Source organism: Bombyx mori, chromosome 5 (genome assembly GCF_030269925.1).
Source record: "Bombyx mori chromosome 5, ASM3026992v2".
Taxonomy (NCBI): domain Eukaryota; kingdom Metazoa; phylum Arthropoda; class Insecta; order Lepidoptera; family Bombycidae; genus Bombyx; species Bombyx mori.
In genome coordinates, this window is record NC_085111.1 from 10,208,538 (window position 1) to 10,230,818 (window position 22,281).

At 34.6% G+C, this 22,281-nt stretch overlaps 1 protein-coding gene across 7 annotated transcripts in view; it reads left to right on the plus strand.

Annotated features, from left to right (window-relative positions):
- The first annotated feature begins 672 nt into the window (after window positions 1–672).
- LOC101744715 (band 4.1-like protein 4) overlaps window positions 673–22,281 on the plus strand; it is a 49,879-nt gene continuing 28,270 nt past the window's right edge. For 4 of the 7 annotated variants that reach the window (XM_021350682.3, XM_021350683.3, XM_012693729.4 and 1 more), the window contains exons 1-2: window positions 691–1,021; window positions 18,665–18,789. In XM_021350682.3, coding sequence (XP_021206357.1) covers window positions 18,703–18,789 — 87 coding nt within the window. In that variant the 5' untranslated portion in view covers window positions 691–1,021; window positions 18,665–18,702. Of the gene's footprint in view, window positions 1,022–16,761; window positions 16,943–18,664; window positions 18,790–22,281 lie in introns of those variants that run through there. The other 3 variants (XM_012693727.4, XM_021350685.3, XM_021350680.3) reach the window with 2 other exon arrangements.

The window sequence follows — 22,281 nt, forward strand, 5'->3', positions numbered from 1 at the left end:
ATTTTTTTCGTTTCAAAATATAGACTTGTGACTACTAAATTCGTTTTTATTAACTATAGCGACCCGCCCTCGCTTCGCTTCGGAAACAATAAAACACACATGAAACCAAAAAAATATTTTTTTTTTTTTAAATAAAGTAGCCTATTTTCATCAGGGACAATGTCGGCTTCTAATGGAAAAAGAATTTTTCAAATCGGTCCAGTAGTTTCGGAGCCTATTCAAAACAAACAAATAAACAAATCTTTCCTCTTTATAATATTAGTATAGATATAGAAAATTAAATAAATATTCAAATTTCCAACGCTGCCATCTCTTACAAACATTCCACATCATAACCTGAGCACATTCTTTGAATCTCAAAATCTGAATGCAAAATCATTAAATACCGCTAGATGTCGTATGTTGTTTAAGTTAAGAGGTACACGTATAGATGGCGTTATTTCGATTTTAAAAGTCCCTAAAAAGCTTTCGAGCGCAAATGTAGAGCTCTACAGGCGCTAGAGGAGAACTTTATAATTTCCTAATCCATTGCTTCTCTCAAATACAGTAGACAGCGCGTACCGAAAATATTAGTGATACTGTATGATGATATTAAAATAATATTAAGGTTTAAGAGTATCCGATTGGGTATTTGGGTGAGTGGGAGTTGTGTACGCGGGACCGGCCGGCGGCGGCAGTATTCTTGTGCTCGCTACAGTGGCAGGTGGCACGCAACCCCGCGACTCAAATAACTTACGTCCGCGAAAACATTGTTTGTTACCTTCCTGCTCATAACTGTGATAGTTCTCGATTACTTAGCGGTGTAACTGAAGCTTCTCTGACTGTTTATAATGTTAAGAATTTGAAACAGTGTCGTGTGAGTGTTCTAAGAAATACCGGCTCCGTCAGTCATGTCATCAAGTACGGTTTAAGTGCAAAATCTTCTTGAGTTCCACTAAAAATGCTCACAAGCACATTGGGACTGAGTTTGATGTGAATCTGGGAATTTAGATCAAAGAGCGCTTTTACGGTTTATTCGGGAGTGAGTACATTTTTCTGTTTGCAATCTGATAGCTTTACAATATCAATAATATTAATATTACGAAATAATTAAATAGATATGCTTCCTCGTGTCCGTAACAAAATAAACAATATTGTATCAAATTGAATACTGCACCAAATCATATAAGGTTCATTTTCAAAAAAACTTTCTGGAAACGTTATAATTTAAATTATAATTGCACCATCGTATCATTCTGTATTCTCCCGCTGTATCTCGGTGTTATGTCGGAGCTATACCTAATCGCAGTTTCATAGCTGGAAGAGACTAGTGAATTTGTTGGGTTATTATCCTATTAGATCATGTAGACTACTAAATGTATGGGGGCGACCAGCGCGGTTGGTGTGCGAGGCCGTGGTTGAGTTGAATGGCCGCTAGCGCGCTCGCCGTGCATCAATCGTACTTACCTCACCTTGGCAATAATCTCATTTGTTTCTTAGCGGAACTGATTGCTATTCTGTAGCTTCACTCATTTTATGTACCCACGGTTTATTTACGAATACGCATCTTATTTATGATCATAGTTGAAAACAAAATACATTTCCAAATGCATAAGTAAAATTTTCTAGATATTCAGAATTTAAATCTTAGTTGTTCTAAGCTCCTATAACACGCCCAAACCAGTTAAAATATTATATACCTACACAATAAATACATCTACTAGATCGATTTCCAAATTGATACCGAAAGTGACTTACTACAAATTGGTTTTAGGCTGAAGGTCTCTCGAGATACGTTTTTTCTGGAGTACTGAGAAAAGATTAAGCATCTACTTGACTACATACACTACATACAATAGAAGTATTGATTTTCCTACGTTTAAAGTTCTGAGGCTTTTTCATTGGGAATAGTTATGATTAATTCAATCAAAGTTATTATTTGCAATGACTTGGATATACCAACGTAGTAGAGCATATACTCGTAGTAAGCTTTTTCGAATTACAGTAGAACGCATATAATTTAAGGAAAGTCAAGTCATGTAATATAATAAGAATATTGTAAGAGCATACAAAAGTAGACCAATAGAATATTATTGTACGACAAGAAAAAATCGGTACAACAATCTCAGGAGTAGTGGGTGAGTAATATCTTGAGAGGGTCAAGTACTCTCTTGGCCCCGCAGAGATTTGTAAATTAGGGTCCACTCTCCAGGCCACTTCAAATATACCCTCTGATATTCTTAGTTATTGCGGAACTCATAAAGTTTCTCAAGAAGAACCAGATCAAAGACTGAATCTTTGCCTACGCATTTCATAATAAACTTGTGCTAAAAAAAATTAAAAGCCTTAGCCTCAGTAGATTTTGTATGCTTTTAGGCGTAGCAATGAATAAACAAGTAAATAATATACCTGAATTAGTCGTCAACTTCAAGAGTGTAAGTATTAACGTTTCCATAAAATATCCTAAATTACTTAATTCGTGGAAATTGTTGGTATTAATCTGAGTAGAAGCAAACAGCTCGTTGGAATCTGAACCATCCTACAAAGCTGTTCGAACTCTTCTGTGTGTTTGATAAGTTATTTATGTGTTACCTTAAACTCAATATCAGCTATTATTTTCTGCACGCTGATTTCCATAACCAACTTACAAGGCTTAAGTGTAATAAAACTTTCTTTCATTTGGATCAATTGACGCATAAAATGATAATGTTTAATATTAGTAGGCTGCGTGAATGTGTGAAAAGACAGAAATGTAAAGAAATTTCTACAATCGCATACCATTTACACTAGTGTATGGAGTTAAGAAATACGATAAAGTTTATAGTAAAGCTTTTTAGAGATGAGGTAAATCTTTTGTTTTAAATTCTTAGTCAAACACATATTCCACTAATTTATCACATATGCCAGACTATAAATAGATGTTCTGTCTCGAAATTGTTTGCATTCAGACCCAGTATCGTTAGATGGGTCTGTAAATAGGTTCTGTTTATTGTGTTAGCCACGTCTCGTATACGAGTTGATGATGTCGCTACGAATATTCGCGGGTGGGCAGCGGGCGGGGCGGGAGCGGGTGTGGTCCGAACCATTGGACAATAGGATCTTTGTTGCAATGCCCATTTCCGATTACCAGATTGAATTGGTAACGTCAAAGCAAGCCTTTATCTCGTCAAAATAATCGAGTACTCTGCTATTGCTTTTTGTTTACAATTTTTCGAATCGGTCGAAACATTAGACTAAATAGCTTAAGCTCTGACAAAGAATATGAGGTACCTTTCATTACATTGCTGAGTGCGGGTCTTTACTAGCGCGGTATTGTGTGTTACACACGAAAAGCACACGGATGAAGCAGCGGGTGGAAAGCTAATAAGTTACATTCGAGAATTAAATGGAAGGATCATCGATTCCTGTTTGAGCGTTCGGTTAAAGAGATTGTCAAAGTTGTATTTGTTATTTAATTTAACCTTTCGTCATGCGGGCTTACGAAGCGAAGCACTGCAAAATGACGCTTGGTCTACGCATTGTTCCGGAAATTTAGTCATATTTGTTATGATCGCGTCTCATCAAAGGGAATTTTATTACGAGAGAAATATTGCTTTTAATTCACAAAGAGCGTGCAATGTGAACATAAAACAAAGTTTTAAAGGGGTTCCTCGTTAGTTGCTCACTTATACAACGAACATTCAGCTGAGTAGCGACGTCGGAAGTGAATATGGTAATTTCGGCATATTTCAAGTTTTCAACTTTATAGACATAGAAATAGCTGTAGATAGCTTTATTTTCAACATCTATTTTTATTCTTCAACTTGCAACTACTACATCATTTGTATGAATTTAGTAAAATTTATTTTAGCAGAGGCTCTAAAGAGATTATAGGTGCAGCGGATGCTTCAAAATTATAATTAAAAATGAAACAGGTTCTACGTTGAATTGGATTGTAAAATATCAAAAATAGCAGCCTCAGCATCCGCTGTAATATGGATTCGCGCTGTGGGAAGCACCGCAGTTGCGAATTCATTGCAACGTGATAACTTAGCCAAGTTATTATATATTTAGTCATACTACATCAATAGTAATTTATTTCATTAAATGTTGATCAACTAAAAAGTTTCTCGCAGCGCATTTACTAGTCTAAGGAACTAGGGTGTTAGCTGAAGAGCATAACGACAATATAATTACAACATGAGGCCTATAATAAGAAATGTAACGAATCATTAATTCTCCTCAGTGGAGTTGAAAAATGTTAAACTGTGGGCGGGGCCGAGCCTCGAGTGAACCTTCACATGGTTACTGCTCTCATGGCCGATCGGAGTTGGCCCGCCGCGGGCTACCTGCCGTAATTTTAGGAACGAGAAATTACTCATAATAATAAATGCACCTAATAATTTTCGAAAAAAAACCAAAACCACTTTAAATTTGTTCGTAGTATCGCCTTGGTATTCGAGACGAGGATTAACCGTGACTCACACTCATCTAAAATGGTTTCATGTACACAATCAAGTATCATTATGCTTCTCAGTGATCAACAGATTAATAGTTTCTGAGTAATGCATGTTTTCGTTATCACGCTCCGTTAGTTTATTTGCTTGAGTTACACTAAAAATTATGAAATATAAAACTTAAAACTTATGTTAATTGAAAAAATATTTTATCTGTACCACAAAATATACTTTGACAGTACTTTTGCAGTTTCTACTTGAATTTCTATTGCTTCATCTACGATTAGTCTCCTAGAGAGTTCTGACCCGCACACACATTAAACACACAAATAAATTTTGTTTTAATTGTTCCTGTTTTGAATGTTGTGAAAACCGTCCATTATTATCTGGTTGACTTAACATTTAAGTACAATTTTGATAAATCCAACCAAAATATCTGAAAATTTGCAACAATATCTTATACATACTTATCAAGGCTATAGTAGTAAGCTACCTTAAACTGTATAGTAGTCACTATCTGAAATATTCACCCCGTATGCCCGTAAATACAATTGTTTCGATATTGTGTGATAGTGTGATACACTGCTGTTGTGGTGCTGATTTATTAAAGCTCTATAAATAAGCAAAGGTAAGACAATAAAGGTCTCGATCTTTCGATAAAAAAAAGAAGTAGATTAAAAAAAGGGGTGTGAGCGTGTCAGCAAATTATGGTTATAAAAAAACAAAAATTGTTACTTAATATAATATCTTATACGCTGCGTAAGTATTATCTATCGATTTTAAATCGAAATAAGAAGAGGAAGTAAATTAGGGCTGAGTGGTTTTTTCTTGTTGAATTATGTTATTTTATTTGCTTATGTTTAATATTATATATGATACCTTTAGATTATTATATACATAGTTGTAAATTTTGGGAATTAGGGACAACTATACTACATTTTTTATTAACACCAAGCTTTGAATAATAAGCATTTAATAATAATATAGTTGTTATTAATTTCATAAAAATCAAATTCATTTATCGTAAATTAAAAAAAATTAACATTGAATATACTTAAGTGCGCTATCGATAAATTTTAACCTAAATCACTTTGTAACTCCGTTAGCTTTGTTCCAAGACAATGCACATAAAATAAAAAATAAAAATAATAATTTCATTTTAAAATTACCTTGTTCTTGTTTTAAACTTATTCAAACTATTCTCTTCCTTTTATATCAATAGTTAAACATTCCACATGCAATATGTGAAACAAAAAATCGTTAAATTAAAATCATAGTATAGTACAATGTATCATTAAATCAATGTATCATACAAAAAATCATCAAGCAAATTATTTTCCTCTTAAGACGAAATTTCTGCTGGACACATTTAGAAGATATTAAAGAGAACATTAAGTCTCGTACAATTCAAAATAAACTTCTCATTTTATAAAACAAATTAAAATAAATGAAAAAAGTTATAACTCAGTAGTAATAGAGACAACAAATAAATTTGTTTGAAGTATTGAAGTATTACCGTTACTGAAGTTTCGAATCATTCACAGTATTTTATTATGAAGAATGAAACAATAATACGAACTAATATTAAAGTAGGTATGTTGATTCTAAATGTAGAAAAATTAAATGGAAAAGTAATTTTCCAAGCGAATCACTCGCTCAAACAAAACTGAAGAAGATGGTAAAAGAAAAAGTATAAATTTAATGATAAATGAAATATATTCGGTAACTTTAGCTAAGTTAAAAAATTCAAAACAATTTATTAAATCAGCTCTACGTAATTTTATAATAGTCCTTGATTAACGTTTTCTTGTAGTTTCCGAAGCGGCTTAGGTCATGCGATCCGTAAATAAAACGATCATTAGAATAACGTGTGAAATTGGATTCCCAAGTATTTGACTGAATTAGAAAAGGTGTGGCGAATTTTAAAATGTGAATCTGTAAGTACAGAATTGTTATTATAAACAACACTGAGAATACGTTGCGAGAAAATACGTTAAAATTCACAATATATGTTTGATTTTTATTAAATTCGTTTTCGAAAACTGAATTAGATTTATTAAAATAGACAGATCAGCTGTTAACTTCGGTCTCTAAGGTTTGATGTTTGTCGGTTTGTTTCTTTGTTTTTATTCATTCGTACGTCGTATACTTGATTTGATATTTTGGATAACTATTGTTGGTACTTTAGAATCGTTGGTATTTTCTGGCATAAAACCATCACCGAGCGACAGAAGGCTTCATGCCCTATTCCGCGATAGTCACTGCCGTTCATGGCGGGATCACACTAGTTAATTTTATATGTTTATATCTAATTTCTAAAAAGGATAAATACTAAATGATTACTTTCATGTTACTTGTTAGCTATTTGAAACGCATTCAATTGAAATTCATATAACGTATTTTGAGCGTGTCATTACGTAGCATGACCGAACAAAGCCACCCATTCATACTGTGAATCCAGTCGAAATATTCACGTTCCGTTAGTCAAACAAACCAATACTGTAATAAATAATTAAAGTGTGCTTGGACATCTCGTGACCGCAGACTTTATTGTATGTTTCAACTAAAAGCCAATTGATATAAGTAAAACAACATTATCCAATAACTGTAGAATATACTAGAATTATAAAATTACTAGCTGTACCTGTCCGCTTCGCTGGGTATTTAAAATTAACATTATTATTTCTCACCCCCACAAAGATTCTCATCATTAACGCCCCCGCAACTGGTGTAGGGAGTCCAACACTCATATAAATATTAGCCTATCCATTAAGTACATGTATTTTCTACATAGATACCAAGTTTCAAGTCAATCGGATGCATGGTTCAGTAGTTATAACGGAACATTCGTAAAAACCACTAGATTTATTAGTATAGATTTACAAAAGAATCTCAAACAAAATATCATTTGCTTATTTATACTCGTAATACGTATAATTTTCCAATACAATAGATGTTTTACTGCAGCTCTGGTGTGTGTATTACAGGTTGGGCCTCTTCTTATGTTAAGTGTTGGTTTACGTCTGATAAAAAGAAACATATTATACACATATACAAAATCTAAACTGTGCTAGTTATTAGAATCCGATGGATAATGTCATTTCGGTAAAAATTCAAAATCTTAGTTCTTAAGTTGTGGAAAATTTTAATACTATCATTCTATCATTTTCAATTTAAAATAATTTTAAACCTTTTGAAGCTAGTCTTCCGTGACTAATAATTACATTCGTAAATTTTGAATGTAGTAGTAAAACTACACGACCGACCGTTTTTTAACCTAGTTTATGTAGATAATTACTGTCGCATGCGGCCAAAACGCTTAGTGGAAAATAGCCCTTACATTGTCTCGTCACACAGCTCACGGGCGACATCAGTATGCGCGAGGCGGGCGCGTGTCGGCATGCGTCGGCGTCCGCTGCCACCTACTGCTACTCCTTGTTTATATCTCCGTAACTTCAAACATTTCAACTATACTTCACTCGTAGATTATTACCACTTAACATATAAGATAGTAGGCTCTCCGGGTAATCAAAAGAACAAGGGTTTGCGTCTCCGACCATTTCAGCATTGTAGGTTTATGATATCGTTCTGCCTATACCGGCCTATGTAGAAGCAATTAGGCTCTCAGGTTTGTAGGTTATATTTGCCGTTATTACTTTGCTTTTTTAATATTACGTTTAAGTTGGACGACGGCATTCACACTGTGGTATGATGTACAATAACCGACAAAAATTGTTATAAGGTAAACTTTTTTTAATTAATTCCTTTAAAATATTACTGCATTCATTTATTTATACGAGCTCATATAAGTTTTTTTTGGTGGTCTAAAGGCCTTTCCAGCTTCACCAGGACAGATGGGCGAGCACGGGCTCAGCCAGGAGTGGTGGAATTCCCTAACAGCTACCCAAATGCTTCCAAAGGAGACTTAACTGCTCAAGGGCAGCTGCTTCATGAAGGCGCGTGAGCGAACACCGCACTCGCACAGGCCGTATGATTGTTTTGTAAAGTGTCCTTTTATTGCGAAGCGACATTTTACTCCGATTGCAGACCATGAGGATAAAGTATACTGAGGATAAACGCGGTGCGGTCATAGATGCATCCAGGATGACTCCCATATACATTACCTTCCTGACCCAGGGTATTGATTGACCAAAAAAGGCGGTCGGGAGTGTAAGAGATTCGCGTTGAGTTACGCCTTTCAAAAAGCACGTCTGTGCTTTTCGCTGGCTTAATATTGATGCGCCTTTTCCGGAAACGCTGTCTGATGGCTACGGCTGCGGTCTAGAGTTTATTTGCGATTAGGGATTTTTTTTCTATTCGAGTTGTAAGCAGCCGTGTTATCGGTGGGTCAGCGGTAACCAGTGAATCTCATTTATAAATAAACTAAAGGAGCGGAGAAAACGGAGTTTTACAGAGACTCCAGCTGTAATAGGTCACGGGGAGGACCAAGTTCTTTCAAATCCGTACCGAAATGAACGGTTTTGACGAGTAGTCTCGAAAGATGAGCATGAAACTGTCTGGTACGGCGAAGTTGTACAGTTTCAAAATCAAACCGTTGTGTCATACTTTGTCGAACGCCTTTGCGATGTCGGAGCCCTCTGCTCCCGTGTACAGTGGTTTTGATTGGTTAATTCCTACGATAATGTTCTTCGTTTACTTTTGGCGGTCCACTTGTTGTACGCAAGAGTGTTGAGAGCGAAATCCAAACTGGTCAACTATAGGAATGCTCTTGAATGAGACGAAGTCTCTGAAGCGCTTGTAGAACAGACGCTCGTATCGTTTGCCTAGAGACATGAGGACACGATCGATCGGGCGATCTTTCGGTTTGATATGGGGCCTATGTATGCCGATAACGTCTATTTCTACACCGCGGGAAAGATGGTTGGTCATAGCTGCTTTGAAAATAGATGCCAATATCACGATGAGTTAAGAGGGATGGAGTTTAATGACGCGATTGGATATACCTTCGGAAGCCTCGATCAGGTTTTATACTTCCACCGCAACAACTAGAAAGCCAATGTAGAGTTTCACAAATTGCAGTAGGCTCCATTCTTTCACTATGTGATGTTAAGAATTCGATTAACATATTCGGATAACAATTCGGTTTTTTTTTTATGATTCTACTTCATTTTAATAACAAAAACTGGGTTATATAAATATGTTTTTATTTATAATTCCTGAGTTTTTTTTATTAAAAAAAATCTAATTAAAAATGGTATTGTAACTTTTACACATTTAGGTAGGTTCGATCAAAACTTGGGAGCTGCTTGGAAAACAAAAAAAAGCCAAACTAGTACTTACATTTTTTTTTAATTTTATAAAAAATAAGTTCGTTATTTAAAAAATTCGAAGGTTCTCAATACTCGTGTATATTTTTTGTAAATTTTACATACTTGATCGATATCTCGAAATGTTCTCGTTCTACATAATAAAACTATTTTTACGAGCCTTATTGTTGGCATTACTTTATTAATATTTTGAATACTTTAAAATTTTGAATATTTCGCAGCTTCCGTAAGCACTAAAAAGTATATGATTAGTTTTAATTATGGCTCCCAAGTCGAGAAAACTAAATAAAATAAATAAAAATACATTATCGTTATAATTACGTATTTCAATTTTTTAAATCGATAAACATTATGGAAATAAAAACTTGTTTGAATAAAATCACTGATTTTGCTATAAATTCCAATTCAAATTAAAGCTAAAATTAAACCTTATTGGATGAATATTATACAAAAATTCAGGCATAAAATAAGAAAACACAATAAATAAATTTATATGAGAATGTCCCAAATTCAGAGATGTAATCGTTTTTGTTATTTTAACAGTATTTATAGTCAGAATATGTACTTGTAACTGAATTTAAGAAACTTATATTTAAGTAGGGGCCCACTCCGGCTCCGCTCGGGTCTTTAATAAAAATTCCAACGACATTTTACCATCAATCTATCGTCAATAATTTTCGCAAGGCACGCGATGTAAAGAATATTTTAGGTATTATTTATTTTTTACACCTAGGGTTACATTATTAAAGTTTTAGTAAGGATTCTTAGTAAGGATCCTTAATTTTTTTCAAATATTATTATAGGCTATGTCACTCGGGAATAGTATAGTTTCCAAACAGTGAAAGAATTTTCAGAATCAGTGATAGAAAGTGAAGAAATCGGTTCAGTAGTTTCGGAGCCTATTCAATACAAACAAACAAAAAAATCTTTCCTCTTTATAATATTAGTATAGATAAAAAAATCTTTCTAGTTAATTGGAAAAAACTAATTATCTGTAGTCAATCTGTGTATTTTTTCACAGTTTTTTAAATGAATCGATAGGCAAACTTTATATACATATGTATCTGTGCCACACTATCCAATTTATGGTTTTTAGCATAATTTAAATAAAATTGGCAGTCTATCTCAAGGATGATCTTGTATTAAGCGGATAGTCCATAAATATCACGTTATGATTAAGGTGATACAGGATTCATTTGTGGCAGAAATAAAAAGAATCTTGATAGTCATAAGTGTTCACAAAACAATCTAGCACCAATAAATGCCTGTTGGCAGTTGGAATACACTAGTATAATAATAATCAGAAAACGCTGCTACGAATACTCCGATAAATCCCTTAGTCGTCTTTTATAACATCGACGGGTAGAGATGGGGGTGGTACTTTTCTCGGCCATACAGCAAAAAAGTTAATGATTCTATGATAGCTACAGATTTCAATGATATATATACATGTTCGAATGCATAAGATGAACGAAAAAACATTAACCATTTATTTTTAAGTGAAGTAATAACAATTATTAAGCTTATCGGGATCGGGTTGTTCTTTTTTGTTTCTTTATTTATTTATTTTTATTGCTTAGATGGGTGGACGAGCCATAGCCCACCTGGTGTTAAGTGGTTACTGGAGCCCATAGATATCTACAACGCAAATGCGCGACCCATCTTGAGACATAAGTTCTAAGGCCTCAAGTATAGTTACAACGGCTGTCCCACCATTCAAACCGAAACGCATTGCTGCTTCACGGCAGAAATAGGCAGGGTGGTGGTACCTACCCGCGCAGACTCACAAGAGGTCCTACCACCAGGAAATAATTTAGTTATAGTATTATATTTATTTACATCAGCTTCATCATTTGCAAACAAACATTTACTGCTGAATGTAGGCGTCTATTAAGCTACGCAAAAAAGATATATTCATTGATATAAAATATGTGATTAATGAAGGACTGATCAAACATTTAAAAACAATCGAACAAAAAAAACACGTTAAATAAGTTAGGGAAATTATTAATAAAGAAGGAAATATGAGAGCCGAGTGAAGCGTTTATAACATCGAGCAAAAGTCAAACAGCTGAGGCGTTCTCCGAGCAGAACTAAAACTTTTAACTTGTAGCCATAGATTTAAATCTGTGTAGGAAAAGTGCGGAGTTTTCTTCTTGAATCGGTTCACCCTTTTGATGCTGTTTGATCTTTGTACCGTAAACGTAATTTGAAACGTTGTAAGAATGATTCACAATTAATGAAACAAGAAACGAGTGTAGGCGCTATCTACAAAAAGTCGAGAAGATGAATTCGAACTAAGTTAACTTTTCTCATGACGTTGCTTTCCTTGTGCGAGGTTCGAATAAATTAAAACCATTTGCTTCTTGAATGGTATCAGGTTGAGAAAACTGTCTTAAAATAACTTGCTTGAACCGCTCTTACTGATATAAATAATGTAATGTAAATGTTTGCAGGTAGCTATCACCATTCTACCCCTTTTTGAATCATGTATTCCGGATCGAAGGGTAGGAAAGCAGCGTGACAGTATTTGCGTTGCCATATCTATTGGCTTCAAGTAACCACTTATCAGTAGGAGAGTCAGTCATCTAAAGCAATTAAAAAATTCACTTTCGGTCGATTAGCTTGGAGTTTTAGTACGTTCTTTTACGTACGTTTTAGTACGCAAAGACACATTTAGTGCGTTCAGTACTCAAAAGGAAATTAATTTTGGAGTTAATGATATAAATTGAACAAGCCGTATCAAAGTTTGGTTATAATGGCTAAATATATTAAATTTAGAGTCGCATTTTTTGGTTTTAATTAGATTTATTTAAAAAAATGATCGCTTAAAATTTTTAAAATGTAATAGGTTTCCAGTACCTACCTATTTCATGGTGTTCACAGTCAGAATACCGATGTTTCGTATATATGTTTAACTTGTATATATGTGGGATGGTATGACGAAATCTAGTGGATATTTAGTTTAACAACAAAATCTTTTATTCTTTCAAAAAAAATACTACATACATCTTCGTAACATCATTATGTCAATCTTTTATATCTGTCAGTTATATTTTCTTCTTTTAAAAATAAAACTCGTGTGCCAGTGTGAATTAACCAAAAAGTTCCGATCTTCCCACTCGGCCATTCCTACCTATTCGTCTGCCTCAGACGAATCAGTCCATAGTTTAATAAAATTAGACTAGTCGTATGTATCGGACCTCCTCCATTCCCAATCTTCAACTTTTAGTCGTCCTCTTGGATAACTCTCTCTTCTAATTTCTTTATCCATCTCCTTTGGTACAGCGATAAAACTACTTCCATTCTTCTCTTTGTACAGTATTCTATTTTGTGTCAAATGATTCTGGTAAGGTACTTTAACCAACTTCTTGCAGTCTTCTTTCTCTAACTTCTTGTAATCTTCTTTCTCTAACTTCTTGTAATCTTCTTTTTTTAATTTCTTGTAGTCTTCTTTGACCTCGTCCTTCTCAACAACAATAGCACAAAGTGGTATCTTCTCCATTACAATACCATTTCTTGTAAACTTAACTTCGAATTCACGCAGTATGGGGTTGCCAATGATCAGCTTTACAGGTATTATATCATCTTCCACAATGTAAAATTTGATATCCGTAACAGCATCATCAATCTGTAGCTGAGTAGTAAAAACACCTTTGATAAGTACTTCTTTGTTAGCAATACCCGTAAGACGAACTTCTGAATTCTTGTCATAATGTTGGATATTATTTTCAATTTTTTCAAATTCTGATTGTATAATAAGGTTCGCGTCACTACCTGTATCGATAAAAGCCACCATCTCTGTTCCATTCAATAACACTTTCTTGTAAGGGATTTTTTCTTCTTCGTTTTTCTTCTGAATAATTAAAGACTTTTTATCATCATTCTTACATTCGTTTCCCTTGTGACCGAATTCATTACACTTAAAGCATTTAATGCCCTTTGTACAACAGGAGGATTGATGGTCTAAATCACCACAGTTATAGCATCTTTTAAAATGCGGTTTTCTTGATGGCGATGTGCCTGCATCTGCATTTACTCGCGGAACTGCCTGGTGATATGATTGTGTACTCATTTTCTTCCGAATATCACTGTAATCGTCCAGCTTCTTTCGAAAATCACTGTAGATGTCTAGCTTCTTTCGAAAATCTTTCAAGTCTGTAGCTCCATATAAAATTGCTTTGTTAGATTCAGGATCATTGATACCATCTATGACGTATTCCATTAAAGCAGCATCATCTACTCTTCCATGCAATGCTATTTCTTTCATAACTAAAAAGTATTGTTGTATAGTTTCATCATTTTTTATCTTTCGTGAAATAAGCTTCTTGTGAATCTTAGCACTATTAACCTTAGGGCCAAATTCTTCAATAAGGGCTTCCTTCAAAGTAGGATAGTCTTTAACTCTACCAATAGATCTTAAAAATAGCTTTGCTGTTCCACCCAAAAGTTTCTTTGCATAGATCAATCTTTCCACTTTAGTCCACTTCATCAAATCAGCAACATCTTCAAATTCATCAAAAAACTCCAAAATCGGGTAGGTATCATCTCCGGTGAAAGGTGTCATGGACTGCTCCAAATCACGAAACGAGATATGCACCTCAACGTCTTCTCTTTCGTCATTATCATTATTCTTCTTAGGAGGCATTTTTTACTTTAGAAATAGTGTATAGATTTTTATGCAAAAAAATAATAATAATCGTCTCGTTGAACTCGAAAATAGTCGTCGTAGTCGTTATTATAATTTTCAGAATAAGTCTTCTTCTTAAACAATCTTCAGTAAATAACCTTAAGTAATCTTCATAAGTTTGCATAAAATAACGTTACAAAAAACTTCATCAATAGCGTTATTTTTACACGTCTCGAAGTCTTGGATGCACAACGAAAATGCACTCAACTTATCTCTGTAGAAATTCGTCAATCCACTGTAATTTATCACCGAACGACATCCTGAACGGTGTCGATCCCGGACGAGCCCCCAAAAAGATGTGGGATGGTATGACGAAATCTAGTGGATATTTAGTTTAACAACAAAATCTTTTATTCTTTCAAAAAAAATACTACATACATCTTCGTAACATCATTATGTCAATCTTTTATATCTGTCAGTTATATTTTCTTCTTTTAAAAATAAAACTCGTGTGCCAGTGTGAATTAACCAAAAAGTTCCGATCTTCCCACTTATATACTAGTAATTATATTGCTCTCCGAGTAGCCAAAGTCCCGATGATATGGCACAGCATCGTGAAGACGAAAGTCATGGATGGAGGACGTCACGATCCTCAAATATGAGGAGCACAAGGAAGAGGAGTGATTATCTATAGAAGTGAAACTTTTGTTGAATATAATGTCTTATACTTATATCATTTTACTCAAAAAGCGATTACAAAAAACAAATTTCAAATAATTTCTGAATAATTTGTACAAAAGCGAGTTTAACCCATTCAAGTTTGATTGAATCAAAATTGAAAACTATTCTTCATTTCATGTTCAGGTTCGTCGTCTGTGTAAAATTAATGTTTCAAACCGTTCTCTAAGCGCCTGATAGTTGAACGTATTGTTTACTAACTTTGTTGGACTATTAATGTTGTCGACAACAATATCTGAACGTTTACACTTGTGTTTTTAATAAATACACTATTCACTTTTGACTTGCACCCGACCTTAAGCTACGATGTCAATCGCGATTTCTTTTTTTGCTTTCTGCAGCAGACAATGGCGGGAAAATGTTTTCTACGTGTGGGACGGAGGGGTACGGGGTCAGAGCGGGAACACTAATCTCTGTCGGGATCGTTCGGATTAATGGCTCGTATTGCCTGTTGTTTCCACAGTCCTTGAGGGTCCTGGCTTGTCTACTTGTTAAAAGTTTCTTGACTCTCCACACCCGTTGTTACGGTGTATTTTAGTTTTATGTATCTTGTTTATTTGTTGTTTCCACGCTGCGTTAAGATATTAGCGGTCTTTCTTGTTTGTCGAACTCGTGATTGCACATTTATCCCAGTAATTAAAGTGAATGACACAGTAAATTTCTATAATAACGAGAATAAACTCTATATAGAGCTATAAGATGTTTGAAAAAAATTCAATGTTTCTATATTTGGTGAGCAGTTTCCGTTGCTCGAGATGGTCAGCAATTTCGGATATAACCAAGTAGCTGCTTACCGTAATGCACCTATATTAAATTTGGATTTTAATGTAAAATAAGTTTCTCATAAAAAATTTCCTAACCTTGCATCAGTTACATCAATTGTTTATACACAAATGTAGATTTTGTCATACACAAAAATTAGCTTTTTGACTGAATTTAGTAAAGAATCGTAAATAGCTGCACTTTACCAAATCACTAATTCACTATTACTCGAATGAATCAAAATACCATTACGCGTTGATATTGTAAATCCCATAAATGAAATGAACTAAACTCATTAAGACAACTATTGTTTTGAATTTTATCTGAAACATGCTAGTAAACCAGGTGTGAGTTTAACTATCTTAGCCAAGAGACACCACGACGCCAATACTGCCACCTCGAGATATAAAATTGAAGTATCATTTGATACTCCGTGATTCACGCTGAAACGTATGAATTATACGTGAAGCAGCCAAGATGGCACTGCATGCCGACGTGTTTTTGTTGAAACTATATAAAAGTCGTATCTTTACGAAAAAATAATCATAGAGAAAGCATTGAACCATAATAAATTCTGCATTTAATCTACGCCCACAAGAGAAATAAGTCATAACTCCCGAACAAATCTTTACTGCTTAAACAATTCTGATTAATTTACAAATCGCCAGCTTTGTGGTTCTCCGAGCACATTGAAAAACAATGAAAATGAAAAGCCATCGAGCGCGTCGGGCCGCTCTTGACCGACTTGGAATGAACAGGGCGTGGGAACCGGGAGTTTATCCTACAATGATACTGAAGACTTTTCCCCGCAGAGGGTCGTTAGCGAGTAATTATTCATTTTTCTGCTCCTAATATCTAGTCAAGTGGTCCTTGAAAATAATGAATCTCTTTGAAAGGCAATGCGGAACAAACCATTGTCAAAATGACGCAACTTGTTATTCAGTTGCTCTAGTCAACGAAATTATTCTTCAGCCTCAAATCAATGAGAGTCCACTGAAATTACACCAAGCTTTAAAATTACAACTAAAACGAATTTTCTTTTCGAAAAAATAGTCAAGCCGGTACATACACATAGCTTGAACAAAAAAAAATTTAAGGTAGCCAATCAGGTAAGCTACGCTACTCTGGGAATTTTCCTTTTTCCCTAAAATAAAACCCGTCGAACAAAATCCGCCTATTAGAGAGGGCGCTGCTACTAATTAAAATAAAATTGTTAAAACAGAGACTGTGTTGCCCGTGCGCTCTCCCCTAGACCTGACGAACTTTTAACGAGGATATATTTGGTTTCGAACAACCCTTTGGTGATTTTAGCATTGAGTCTGACTGCAAATAACTCCTTAATTGACTTCAAACAACTTTTAGCTTTGTAGGGAGAATTCCGATGATATCCACGTTTGCTCACTGTGTTTTATTAAAAGCAATAATTATTTATCCAATGTATTATCACATTAGCGATAAAAGAATTATCGAATGTTTAGAGTGTAAAGAAATTAATTTATTGTAATATTCTAAAAATCTATATTAAAATTTAGAAATATACCATCACTGATGCCGTGTTTCTGTAGCGCGTCGGGGATGTTTGCGGACGCCCATGTTGACGGCTTTGCCGCAATACTTAAGACACGAGCAGCATCCCTGATGTGGCGGGTGCGTGGCTGCTCCAACGGTTACCTGTAACTCATTGCGAACAGAATGGAGATAGAGAGAGAATGGAGAATCCATTCTTTTTAACATGGAATCGCCTACATGTGGCGGAATAAATATATTATTATGTATTTCCAATTTCTATTTTTATATATTGGCTAAAATATGGTCTGAAATAAACGATGATTATTATTATTATTATTAACAAAACAGAACATAAAGTTCAAATAATAATTCTAATATGAAGCATAAAATAATTCGTAGCATTTTAAATCATTTTTAATTACGAAATATTTATTTATGAGATATTTTTTTACAAAAATGGAAAAGTTGAAATTTTTATCCCTTGTAAGCATTCTGTTTCAATTTGCTGAGTGTTTACTTGAAGAAAGGTTTAGATTAACTTAAATGTCATCTCAAATTATTCCAAACAACTTTTAATATAACGTGTTTCCACAAATACAATCAATAACAAAAGAAAAAAAATGACTTTATAAAATTTTATTTTCATTCAATTTGAAACAAAATTATTTTATAGTCTGATTTATTACATATTGGAGAGTTAGTTACTCTTTAAAGAAGTGGTTTCCATTAATTACATAGTACAATTTTCAGTATGTTGTTTACTAACTTCTCTATAAGTCATGTAAAAGTATATGAAATTATTAACTGTAGTTTTAAATACTTATACTAATGTAATTGTAGTTTGACTAGGTATCGAATTATTTAATAGAAGTTTTTTTTAAAAATAGTATGGGTATTTTAATAATCTTCATGAAACATTAGAACAAATAGATAATTGTTTCACTTTTTTACTTTAAAACATATATAATATAAATAAACTTCACAATTAGTTTTGTGTAGGGAATGGCAAATTGTGCTGCGATAGATAGTACGCACACGAGGCTTTTATTTTATTTTTTTATTGCTTAGATGTGTGGACGCGCTCACAGCCCACCTGGTGTTAAGTGGTTACTGGAGCCCATAGACATCTACAACGTAAATGCGCCACCCACCTTGAGATATAAGTTCTAAGGTCTCAATATAGTTACAACGGCCGCCCTACCCTTCAAACCGAAACTCAATACTGCTTCACGGCAGAAATAGGCGGGGTGGTGGTACCTACCTGTGCGGAGTCACAAGAGATCCTACCAGGTTTATTAATATAGATTTTTTTCTGCTGATAGGGCGACGAAGCGCATCGGTGACGGGCCGCTGTGGCAGTATGATGGACTGTCTGTGCCCCGCACCACGCACGCTCGCCTGCCGCATCGTACTGCTCGACGAAAGAGAATTGTTTCATGAGATTCAGGTAACTCAAATTCTCCTTCTGATCCTCATTTCACTTTTTTTCTTTATTGCTTAGCTGGGTGGACGAGCTCACAGCCCACCTGGTGTTAAGTGGTTACTGGAGCCCATAGACATCTACAACGTAAATGCGCCACCTACCTTGAGATATAAGTTCTAAGATCTCAGTACAGTTACAACGGTTGCCCCACCCTTCAAACCGAAACGCATTACTGCTTCACGGCAGAAATAGGCAGGGCGGTGGTACCTACCCGCGCGGACTCACAAGAGGTCCAACCACCAGTAATGAAATTATGTACTTTGTACTTTTATTTAGGCATGATATAACTATTCAGTCGAATAACGAGACTTAAAGATCGATAAGTTAAATACTTACCCAGAAATACATATCCGAATTTTCGTTTCTTGGAGAAGAATATTATGTTGAGATCGAAATCAGCGGAAAGATCTCGATGCCGCATCGATATACTTAAAGATATGCTAATCATCCCTGAAGAAAAAAGTGTAGGTGATTGTAATCTAAATTAAATTAGATTTAATTACCTCAGAATAGATGTAACAAAACGGGTTACTTACGCCATTGAAAAAATAATACACACATATATACAGGTCTTATACTACATAAAATGACATAAATCGTCCGATTAAAAACTATATGAAATAGTGATATGTTTGCAATTTTTTTTACCATTGTTCTTGAATTCAAGCATATGAAGAACCTAATCTTAATTAACCATTAACTAAACATTTGGAAAATTTAAATCAACATTAACTTAATAAATTGAGTTTCTTATTATATTCGTGTTATTTATTTAGAATTTAGGAAAGATCGACGATTGGACCATCTGACATTAAGTGACTCTGCGACATAAATAGCGCTGCCAACCTTAAGACCTAAAAGTCAAACTAATTTACATTGTTATATTTACTCCTCTATGTACACACAAAATTGGGACGTATAATAACATCGCGGCAAAAATAGGCAGGCAACCAATCTCAGCCAGCACTCTTTTATTCCTAACTAGCTGTCCCGGTAGACTTCGTAGTGCCTCAATCGATTAATAAAAGATCTAAACTTTTGTATAAAATAAACTTAAAACAAACCAAAAAGAATCCGTCCGATGGGGGACACATCAAAGGGAAAACAAAATTGTTATTTTTATTTAATTCCGGGCATTTTCATATTTATCTACCTTTTGAACCTTTTCTGGACTTCCACAAATAATTCAAGACCAAAATTAGCCAAATCGGTCCAGCCGTTCTTGAGTTTTAGCGAGACTAACGAACAGCAATTCATTTTTATACTTATAAAGATAGAATATAGATAATAAAATTTGAAGCTGCGAGTCTACGACAAAAATCATTTTATAATCTTGGTCGGTTAGTCAACGTTTAATGTTTAGTATAAATTTTATGACGAAATCAGCTGATAAAAAACAAAAACAACCGATCTCTGACGCTACGGTCGCCCGTTCGGGTCTGATTGCAGCTTTCAATTTCCCGTATGTATGAAACAGCGTGTAGGGTTTTCCGTACCTTATTTACGCAGTGCAGCTATTTCGAAGCAAATTATTTGAAGCACACCCGGGGGCTCAAGGAAGGTCTTTTATATGCGAAGCCCGGGTCCAAGGTGTGGGCGATGAATTCACTGAATCGTATGTCAACTCTATGAATATTAAATTCTATTTGGCTGGTATTGTCGTCGCCTAGTGAGTGCGAGTATAGTTTGCTAGCGATGAGTGGCCTTCGTCGGTTCATACTACGAGCATAAACGTGCGTCAGTCATTTCGCACGAGCTCCATCTGAATTTAAAAGGTGTCTTTACGTTTTTATTTTATTTGTTTTACTTAGAACTTCCCTTTTGTTTTTATTTAATCGTAAGGTGGTTACTTAAGTCAATAGGTGTAACGAACTTTGATACAGGGAAGGTGTTTTTCCAGGCTAAGTGCTAATGCAAACATAACCGATCTTTTAAGAGTAAAATATAAAAATCCAAACACTAGTGCTTCAGAATCCATAAGAGGTAATAAGCTTCAGATAAATCCGGTAGTTTATGCAGGCAGTTTGTCATATAGCTCGAAGGCATAACTGTAAATAACGGCTAAATATATTCTCAAAGTGCTATTGTTCGCCCTTTCGAGGACACGTAACTTGTTCGTCAAACAAATTCTGAAGATATATTGGACGAAAATCGTCCAATTTTGGTAAAGTGGTAGACGAGGTTTCGACGGTTCTCGCTAAATTGTATGGATATTTTAGATGAATCGCGGCCCTTTCGTGGCGTTTCCCTATCTACAAAGGGACATTTGTCTTCAAAGGCCTTAGGAAGAACTTTTCCTTTCCGATAACTACAATAACATGTTCGATTTTTGTATTACACTAGTATAGGTCACTAGGCTAAAAGTCGAAGTAAAATGGTTTTCAAACACAAAATTAAATGTGATCTGAAAATATTTGAACTGAATACATATTACATATGATATGTTTAAGCTTACATTAAAATAATTAGATTAGAGAGAAAAAAAAACATGACCTTTGCCCTTGAAGCTTTATGTATTTTTTAGCCCTTTAGTTAAGAAAAAAAAATGTTTATGGCCGATGAAACTTTATAATATCAATCGACATAATTTTAAACTTTTGGGAATTTTGGAGTTGTGGTCTCTAACCATTAAACGTACCGAATACTTTGCTGTATACGCAGAAAATAAAAACAAAACGACCAAAAATTTATCTAAAATATGCAACCAAAAGTCTTGAATTCACTCGATTGAGTAATATTCTGCTTTACTTTTCTCGAGTATTATACGGAATGGGAACGAAAAGGGAATTGCTGTGCAATTTATGAGTCGGGCCTAGTGTCAGCGCAGGATCGCACTGGAGGAGGTGATTCTGTATTGTCGCGGCGCTAAATTGAGTCGACAGCATTTCACGGTCTGCTGCCTTGATGCAACCTTTAGTGCTTTCGATGTCTTGATTGTTTTTTCCTTTCCTTCCGCCCGTCCTGCTCTCTGCATTCTTTCGTTTAAACGTTTATTTGCGTAATAGTTACTCGTTATATTAATATCATATTAGTTTTCAATTCTCAATCGTAATTCATGTTCGTATTATGAAATTTATTTTGGGGAATTTTCATTCACGTAGTTCGTTCTCTTTTTATAGATGGGCATTAAAAAAAATTGTCATTTGTACATAGTATAAAAGGAACCGTTGCCGAAAACAAAAGTAAATGAAGAACCTAGCGATTTTGGACGTAAGACAAAATTCACGTTTTAAAAGTTGTGTTTAGATATTGTTTTTGCATTGTCTTTGACGAAGGAGCGCGGATAACGCTTACCTGCTGCATTGTGTTAAATTACGGATTCAAGATATACAATCTAACCAAAACTACAAATACTGAATATGTATTTGTTTAGCCTTCACGATAAGTAATTATTAAATCACTTAACTTTATTCCCATTTCGACTTTAACACCGGTTTCTTTACACTCGGTATTTCA